Below are 8,574 nucleotides of genomic sequence, written 5' to 3'. Positions count from 1 at the left end.
CTTTATCTCCTTTAGTACCTTTGCATGCTTTGTTTTATGTGACTGTTTAACATTTATTGAGTCTTAAAATGAGTCATGCAATTCCTCATTCTGGACTGGTTCCATAACTCCATGCCACAGCATGCCACTTGTACCAAAGACATGAGTTGGTGCCATGCTGTCAATCATGTGACAGTTCCTGTATACTCCCTCTCCAACAACGCCTCAGGACCTGTTTGTGTTTTTCACATACAACCATCCTTCCAACATTCCTCTCCCTCTAAAATAGTTCCTGATCTTACTTGAGTGGATAGGTGAAAACATGTGCCTCTCTACACAGCTGTTACCCATCTCCTCTGTCAGATCAGTGACACAGGCATTCCAAAACATGTATAAGTCTCTGGGCTTCTAATGCCTATTCATGTTAATCTTCTTCACTTCTTACAGACCACTAGTACTATAGTCAAATTAAATAGAGTATTCCAAATAATAAAAAATATAGATCATGTTTTTTCACAAAATAGCCAGTGGAACAAAGTATGTCAGAGAACAATACAAATCTTTCAGAAAAACAAATAAAAATGAAAGTTTTTTGGTTATTTATTTATATAAACAGCTACAGTAAACCATATGCAAAGTAGAAATTCTGAAGATTAAAGATGATTGATCTTCCATATATTTCTAGTGTCAATTTGCAAGGCTTCTTCAATGGACACTGCCATCTTGTGGCAGAATTTGCAACAAGATTTTAAAGTTTTAAAGCAACTGCTTAGGATGGGATGAATATTCCACTTCCAAAGACCACTTGAGCCTCTATTCTAACACAAGACTGAATTGGGAATGGCACTGTCAGCTATGGAGGGTGCAGCCTGAAGTCTGAAGGTTACGGTAAACTGTGGAGGAGGTTGGATGGGTCAGTAAGGAGATGAATGAGAGAAGGAAGGCACATCTACACCTTTGGGAGTGGGTGAAAAACTGGCATAGGCCTATTTGGTCTGTGTTTTGTGTGGGGTTGTGTCTCATCTCTTCAACAGGCTGTTGATAGCTTTAATCTCATCATTAGAGAGAGGAGACAGATTGTAGCCCCTTAGCTCAGGCTTCCCTGTAAATAGAGATAAAACACGTCAACATTCAAAGGTGTAAGGTAAGAGACCATTTTCACAAATACCGGAATACTTGAGATCAAAGCTGAACCCCAATCCAGGTAGCTGAAAAATGTGCTATAGAAAAAAATCCTTACCTTGCAACTCATTGAGACGATTAACCTTTGCTTTCAACACTTTACGGAGACCATTTATCTCTTTGTCTAGTTGGTCTTGGTCTAAACAGTAAAATTATGTTTCAGTGCACTGCAATGGTTGCACATGCGTAGCGTAAAAAGTTGCTGGACAAAAAATAAGAAGCTATGGCTAACCTTTAAGAATCATCTCAGTGGTCTTGGCTTTAGGAAACGTTATAAACATATTTCCAAAGCAAACCTTTACTTTCTCTGAAAAACAAAAACAAATGAGGCAGTCAGCTTTAAACACTTTCTTTTTTTTAACGTCAAAACCTCTGGTAAAAAAATCTCTTACCATTTGATGAGTTCGGATTACGCAAAGCATTCAACGCCTCCCTGTTTCCATTTCTCTTTTTATCTAGATCCACAATCTAAAATAAAAAGTATGATGGACAAAAGCGAAACTAGCTAGCTCAGCAAATGAAAACGTAGTAAGCCAATATATTCATGCACGTTCCTTCTCTTCAGAAGCTTTGGTGCCAATTGCAATTAATTGCTGCAATGACTGACAACACGATCTCATGAACCACTTGTTATGGATCGAAAATATATTACCTGTTGTTTGTTTGCAAGGACATCTTCAGCTGCTTCTTCTATTTCTGTCAAATACTCTAAAGCGCGCTGCGATTCCGTCTCCATTATGTTGTGTTCATATTTATGTATGTCCCACGTAATACAAAGGCGGATGGCAATAGTTCCGCGTTCGATTATTTCAGAGCACCAGTCATGAGCAGTATTGCAGGTTTGGTCCTTCATATGACAGAGTAACAGACGTGTTCATTCCACTGAAATGTACACTGAAGCTATATGAGTGTAAGGAATCCCAGCCTTAACATACAACCTAGAAATAATTTATCTTAGATCATGCCAATTGCAAATGTACAATTTTTTATTCACACAAGTTATACTTAGGAGGAGTTCAAACAATTTGAGGACAGTGATACATTTACATTTAGTAAAAAATGTGTGTTGAAACGGAAGTACAATTTTACATTCTTAATCTCTTTATTTACATGAAAGGGAAGCACCAAAAAGTAAGCACCTTGTGTTTATAAAACTACAACAATCACTTCATCAGCAAGACAAAACATCATGTTCAGAAGACTGAATTCCCTTTACATTTAGCAGACGCTCTTATCCAGAGCGACTTACAGTAAGTACAGGGACATTCCCCCCGAGGCAAGTAGGGTGAAGTGCCTTGCCCAAGGACACAACGTCAGTTGGCACGGCCGGGAATCGAACTGGCAACCTTCGGATTACTAGCCCGATCCCCTCACCGCTCAGCCACCTGACTCCACCTTTCTTGTTGAAAATTAATGATAACTGTAAAGATGTACTATAGTCAAAATGTTTTATAAATACCATGACAACACTGTATTATTAGAAAGAGTAGATTTGACAGTGGCAAACCTTTGTTTGGCCTTTTTAAACATTATGCAATGTTTGTAAACATATAGCAAATGCCAGTATCAAAGCTGTGACATTACTTTGTAAATTCAACCTGTTTAAGCCTTCCATTTGGCTTTACTATGGTTAAATTCTTGGATCCAAGTAAATGGTCTACTATTGCACCAATAACATCTGGTTGTCGGGCTTCTGAAACAGCAGCTCTTCTTCGTTCCGAGCCACTCCTCTTTCGTTCAGATCCACTCCTCAAACATTCCGACCCATTTCTCCTCTCGGACCCACTTCTCTGCTCAGAACCACTTCTCCTTAAACCAACCTGCCTGTGATCCCTAGGTAGTTTATCATCTACCCCAATACAACCCAATTTCTTTTCAGTCCCAACACTCAAACCTTTTACTACAGACTGAGGCTTAGTTGTGGGAATCGAAACAGGGTTGCGAATGTTTCCAAATGCTTGCATGTTTTTCATGTAGCTCTTCCCTCTCTCTGGGCTCCCAAACCTCTGGGCCCTGCGTGTCATGCTCTTATCAGGCGAGTGAGCCCGGCTCTCACTGTAACTCCTCTTAGGAGGGAGGTAGGCCCGGCCCCTAGACTCCTGCGGTGGACTGAGTTGAGAATGGCGGTGTTGAACATGGGAGCGACAGCAGGTACTGTACAGGGTGCGGCAGGCTGTGCAGGAACAACCAGAGAGTTGGACAGTGTGACTGGCCAGGGAGGAGAGGAATGTGAGAGGAAAGGCCCGCTGACACTGGAGGATGCTCTTGGGACAACTTAGGCGGGAGGAGAGAGCAACATGAGGCCGGTGGTGACAACCGGCTACAATTGAGTCATTGGATTTACCACCTTCCTCCTGGACAGTCTGGAACTGATGCCATTCTAGCTGCAGAAGCCTCTCCAGATACCTTTCCAGTGGCTCGACTGGCCTGGGGCGAGGGGGTCCCCCTCCCTCCATGTTGTAGTACACAGCCAGCTGCCCCAGACTCCAAGCATTAAAAGGTGGAGGCAAGAAGTCTGGAAAACTTAAACTGTCGTGGCCCTGCCGTCTTCTTCCAGTGGTATGTGGTGAGAAATCATTAGAGTCGATAACCTCAGCCCGCAGGTTGAGCTGAGGGGGGGTGCAGTGGGAGGGGAGCACAGGAAGCCTCTCTGACTCAGAAAGGTCACTGTCACTGTCTTTGCTTTTCTGTCCATACTCACTCAACTTCACAGTCTCTGGGTTTGGTGCCTGGTCCTTCTGTGGGTCTGAGCTTGGCTCTGATGGGGAGCTAAGATGTGGAGTTGGTGCACATCTACTTTTCCTAGGACCAGTGTGCTTCTGTTCTCTGTGATGGCTGTAGTGAGGGCCCCGTTGGTCCCTGTGCTCCTTCCCATCCCCTGTAGAGGGCAATGAATGGGGCTTTGCATCTGGTTGGGGCTGGGTTCTGGACAGAAAGCCGTAAACATTTGAAACATATTCATGGTACAATAATAAATATATAATAAATAAGAAAAAATGGTCTTTGATGTGCAGTTACTCTCACCTGAGTTGAGATGTGTTGTGCTTGGTTGACGGGCTGTTAATTTTGTGTCTTCGTCGTCTCTGCAGAGACTGCTATGATTACAAATATAAAAAAATGTAAGAAACTGATTTAATTATTAACCTTAAATACTCAATTCTACAAATGATGTATATTTCCAATGTAATTTTTTTGGTATTGGCTATAGCTAAAAGCTACAAAAGAGAAATTAGCCTACTTTATCCACTGGCAGAGAATTTTCTTGAGATGCTTTCACAGGTTGCAATGACTTATGGGTCTTGTCATTTTGACTTCGCCTCCCCATATTGGTGCTATAGGAAAAAAATAAGTAACCTAATCTGAATTTAGGCCTGCCCTAAATAAATATATACAAACATACAAGGAAGTGTTTGCAAAGAAAATTGGACTAGGGTAATAATGGTTTGGGTAGGGTGTATTGTTTCAAGATGTCGCCTCAAATTGTCATTTCAAAGTATGATAATGAAATACATGCTCAAACTACCAAATATAGGCTACCAGACAACAGATGTCCGATTATAATAACATAATATTGCTATGTGGCACTGGTGCCACATGTAGCCTGAGTTTGAGAAATGTAACCCAAATTATACTATAAATATAGGCAACTCGTTTCACAAGGACGACATATGTAATGCATACCTTGTCACTGTATCAGCATCCCACGATATTTTATCCAACCTTTCCCTGAAAGAGACCTTGCTGTAACCACTTGTACGTTGCAGCAGGATTGTGCCCATCGATGAAAAACAATTGGAACACTTTCAAATAAACCAAGCTTGTGCATGCTAACTGAATTTGTTTTTTTTCCTGCACATAATCTTTTCGCATCTCACAATAATGCGTTTTTTAAACATTAACGACAGCGTGAGAACATGGCTTCGAGCTATGCCACGACGGACCAGCGGCCAGCGGGTGATCATAAACAGAAATGTAGCATTTTAATTGTTTTAAAGTATCCATATGTAGGACAAGAAATACTATGTTGCATGACGAATCTTTCATGCACAACAGTGTAAGAGCATCTTGTTGTTCTCATTTCAAGCACCCAGTAGGCTCCCTGTAATTTACATCTACATGGGCCGAAGCGTTGTGGGTAATGTAGTCATTTACCGTAGCTTACGTCTAGGCGTGGTGAGGCTTCCCACAACAAGGTATGTTGGGCTATGGACACAACGGGCATGAAATATCTTTATCGCAACACTAGCGCTAATCTTAAAGGCTGCAGTCATCCTATAGCCTGCCAGGCAAGCACTAGCCTAGAAACGCATGTACAAGATCAAAACAACAATTTGCTATTAATATCCACAGTAGGAGTCTTGCTAAATGTCAAAGGTGACCTATACAGTAAGGACTTTGGGGGTATCAGATATCTTGGCTGCTGAAATGTTTTGTACCTCTCATTTCATTTCATAAAGATCACAACCCCAAACTGGCAACTTTCAACTTTTGCATCCTTAGCGTTCTGAGAGGTTATTCAAGCAGTTGGGAACTGATGTCAGTCATGTGGTTTATATTGGGGTAGTAACAAACACTTTGAGCAGCAGTGCAATCAAGACTGTTGCCAGTTGCAGATGGTCTTGACTAAGGAACTCAAAAAGTAAGTTTTTTTTAACGTAAAATTATGCATGCCTAACCAAACCTTTAAATTGTGCATTTGACCTAAATATGCTCAAGAAACAATATTTGCACAAGGATAAAAGTTTCCTTTAAGACCTAGTAGTTATCGTTTGGTTAATTTCCTCATACAGTTGTATTCCCGTTCTGTAGTTTCAATGAGAATGAACAAGGTTGGGGTACGGCAGACAAAGAAAGCCTCTCCAGGGTCGAATGAAGTTGGAATGCAGTTCACCAGTGTATCCAGACCCAAAGCAACAATCCGTTTGAGGGATCTCTATGACCCTAAACCTGAACCAGTAAAACCACCAGTCAGAATACGTCCTCCCAGTCCTAGGCCTCCTCCATCTAGGGAGCCTGTTTTTGGGCGCAGTCTCTCTTGCAATCCACCGACCAAGCCCATCATAAGAAGGCGAGCCCAGTCCTTGCCTTCATCCACAGAGAGGAAGAAAAGTCCAAGAAACCTGCAGGTGCGCTTTGTGGACTCACTGGGCCTCGAACTGGAAGATGTCAAAGTATTTAAAGTCGGTGAGGACCCTTCAATACCCCCTCATGTCATCTCTAGGCTGCTGATGAGCTCGGAGGTGGCATCAGGGAAGCCAGTAGAGTTGTCTCTGCCCTACTTCAAGCCCTGCTTTGCTGAAGACATGGGAGCTCAGCCGGATTTTCTGACGCGCCTATCCATTCAGCAAGTATGTCTGGAGCATGTCTTGTGCTCAGAGCAGGGAATAACTGGTACCATACAAGTCATTAACTCAGCCTTTGAGAAAAATGTCATAGTGCATTACTCCTTTACTAACTGGAGGAGCTGGGCTGACACCAAGGCATGCTGGGTGTCGACCGTACAGCGTTTGGCCACTGATGGGCCAGAATCAGATGTCTTCCGATTTCGCCTTCCAGTTCCACCTTTTATATTGCAGCCTGGAGCAATCCTGGAGTTCTCCATCTGCTACCAAGTCATGGGTTGTGAATACTGGGACAATAATAATGGGCGCAATTACATGCTGTCATGCCATAGCTACAAGTTGACAGTACCAAAAGAATGTGAGAACAGTATGGTGCATTTCACATGAATGGCCACAGTTTTACCAACGCATTTATCTGAGGTTTGCTTGGAATGGTGGGAATACCTATAACTTGTACTTGTACTACTCCATGGGAGCTAGACTAATGACTCATTGAGGTTTGACTGAAAAGATAAATGTAATATAGAGCAAAATGTTTTCAATTAATTTTGTGGTCCATAAGTAGAATCAAGACCCATATTTCTGTCTTGGTGGTGTGTGTGTATTTGACATAGCATCAACCACCTGTCTAAGGGTACTACTAATGAGTTTGCTCATTTATCACTTCTGCAAGGCCTGTAACCCAATTCCATGGTAGGCTGCATGTCCTCAAAGTAACTGTTTGGAACTATGACACAGCTGCAGTAGACAGTAGTTTGTGGTGAATGTACAAGGGCTGCAAGCTTAAGATAGTAGTCTTTACAATTGATTCAATGTTATGGGAACATACTTACAGTGTACACTATAATGCCATAAAATATTTACAAACAAAATCAACAGACTGATCTTCAAGATTGACACGGTTTGTATACATGGTATAAAGTAATGGATTTTTTGTGTAATTGTTAAGATTATGCTCTGGGTAAGAGCGTCTGCTAAATGACTAAATGTAAGATGTGGATAGAACATTGGGTTAAGAGTAATCAACCTCATACAAGTATACTTGACCTTTCCCAACACTTAGGAGTTAGGATTCTGGCAGTGCAATGGAATGGCATCTTAGAAATTCATTCTTTCATGTGCCTTTTTTAGTACAGCTGTACTAGAAGCACATTGCATGCTGCAAACATGAGTTGTGTAATAGAAACGCTGTGGAAAATAAAATGCACACTAATACTTGCTGAACAGTTTTGAAACATTTAATTTTTATATGAAGGATTTTGTCTTTCCCATTGTACTGAATTGACTTCTCATTTCAATTTTATTGTCATGTCAGATATTTTACACTATTTGAGATGCTGATATTAAAATAGGCAACATATATCTAACACTTTGTGTCAGAATAGCAGTGTACATACCACCTCAGCTCAATTCACACATTTTGTTTTTTGTCTTTTTAAAACTGTGCTAGAGTTCTTTTGTTGTATGCGGTCACTAGATGGAGTCAAATCTTCTATTTCAGTGGAATTCAGTTCAAATTCAGGAATGTAAAATGATGAGCTCAATGTTTGTGTGACTCAATATATGACAACTTGTATTTTGTGCTTTAAATTAGCTCAGTTCCATGATTAAGAGGAGAAAATTGCAGAAGGGAATCAGCTCATCAAGTCTGATTGCAGACGTTGATCCCTGTTCAATGGGGACAGATTGCCCTTTCTCTCCATTTCAAAATTGAAAAGGAGAGAAAATGCAAAAATGCTCTAATGACTGTAACCTGAGCAGTTGTTTGACCATGTACTGTATAAATAGACACATGACAGCTTCTGACCAAAATGAGTGGTCACGTATATCTTTTATACTTCCTTTATATAATGTTATAGACATGCTATCATTGTGTAGAATGTTCCTGGCTCAATAACCTCACAACATTAGCCACGATAGTACACAGTGTAATAGAAACAAAAATAGAAGCATAATATTACTTTTTGCTATCATCATATTTCGATATCTTTACAGAAACTTCCTGTCTGGCTTGGAGTGAGCTCTAAGCTAGACAAATGATTGTCTGAGATTTTTCTAGGATGATAAACAT

General features: G+C 41.0%; 3 protein-coding genes across 4 annotated transcripts; 1 reads left to right on the top strand and 2 right to left on the bottom strand.

Annotated features, from left to right (window-relative positions):
• Window positions 1–563: 563 nt before the first annotated feature.
• pdrg1 (p53 and DNA-damage regulated 1) lies at window positions 564–1,971 on the bottom strand. Its single transcript, XM_062464081.1, has 5 exons — window positions 1,814–1,971; window positions 1,554–1,629; window positions 1,394–1,468; window positions 1,220–1,300; window positions 564–1,081 (listed from the first exon to the last, which is right to left on the bottom strand). The coding sequence occupies exons 1-5, from the start codon at window positions 1,895–1,897 to the stop codon at window positions 999–1,001; spliced, it is 399 nt and encodes a 132-aa protein (XP_062320065.1). The 5' UTR covers window positions 1,898–1,971; the 3' UTR covers window positions 564–998.
• Window positions 1,972–2,220: 249 nt separating this feature from the next.
• On the bottom strand, window positions 2,221–6,772 carry fam217bb (family with sequence similarity 217 member Bb). 2 transcript variants are annotated; one of them, XM_062464049.1, is made up of 6 exons: window positions 5,314–6,772; window positions 4,843–4,887; window positions 4,400–4,493; window positions 4,186–4,256; window positions 2,557–4,086; window positions 2,221–2,371 (listed from the first exon to the last, which is right to left on the bottom strand). In XM_062464049.1, the coding sequence occupies exons 1-5, from the start codon at window positions 5,430–5,432 to the stop codon at window positions 2,742–2,744; spliced, it is 1,674 nt and encodes a 557-aa protein (XP_062320033.1). In that variant the 5' UTR covers window positions 5,433–6,772; the 3' UTR covers window positions 2,221–2,371; window positions 2,557–2,741. The 2 variants fall into 2 exon arrangements, with proteins under 2 accessions (XP_062320033.1, XP_062320041.1); XM_062464057.1 differs by lacking the exon at window positions 5,314–6,772 and having other exon boundaries at window positions 4,400–4,515; window positions 4,843–4,952.
• ppp1r3db (protein phosphatase 1, regulatory subunit 3Db) lies at window positions 5,306–7,727 on the top strand. Its single transcript, XM_062464068.1, has 2 exons — window positions 5,306–5,800; window positions 5,971–7,727. Exon 2 carries the CDS (start codon window positions 5,976–5,978, stop codon window positions 6,888–6,890), a length of 915 nt encoding a protein of 304 aa, XP_062320052.1. The 5' UTR covers window positions 5,306–5,800; window positions 5,971–5,975; the 3' UTR covers window positions 6,891–7,727.
• The last annotated feature ends 847 nt before the right edge of the window (window positions 7,728–8,574 follow it).

This window comes from Osmerus eperlanus, chromosome 1 (genome assembly GCF_963692335.1).
Source record: "Osmerus eperlanus chromosome 1, fOsmEpe2.1, whole genome shotgun sequence".
Classification (NCBI taxonomy): Eukaryota; Metazoa; Chordata; class Actinopteri; order Osmeriformes; family Osmeridae; genus Osmerus; species Osmerus eperlanus.
This window is presented reverse-complemented; position numbering and strand designations above follow the sequence as displayed.

What these genes read in the sequence shown, in the direction of transcription:
- pdrg1 (XM_062464081.1), bottom strand. Translation starts at nt 1,897, where the DNA reads ATGGAGACGGAATCGCAGCGCGCTTTAGAGTATTTGACAGAAATAGAA. An exon ending in TCCTTGCAAACAAACAACAG is followed by an intron (nt 1,630 to 1,813) that starts GTAATATATTTT and finishes TTTTTATTTTAG; the next exon opens with ATTGTGGATCTAGATAAAAA. An exon ending in CACTGAGATGATTCTTAAAG is followed by an intron (nt 1,301 to 1,393) that starts GTTAGCCATAGC and finishes TTTACTGTTTAG; the next exon opens with ACCAAGACCAACTAGACAAA.
- fam217bb (XM_062464049.1), bottom strand. Translation starts at nt 5,432, where the DNA reads ATGACTGCAGCCTTTAAGATTAGCGCTAGTGTTGCGATAAAGATATTT. An exon ending in ACGCCTAGACGTAAGCTACG is followed by an intron (nt 4,888 to 5,313) that starts GTAAATGACTAC and finishes GGTCTCTTTCAG; the next exon opens with GGAAAGGTTGGATAAAATAT. An exon ending in ATTCTCTGCCAGTGGATAAA is followed by an intron (nt 4,257 to 4,399) that starts GTAGGCTAATTT and finishes TTGTAATCATAG; the next exon opens with CAGTCTCTGCAGAGACGACG.
- ppp1r3db (XM_062464068.1), top strand. Translation starts at nt 5,976, where the DNA reads ATGAGAATGAACAAGGTTGGGGTACGGCAGACAAAGAAAGCCTCTCCA.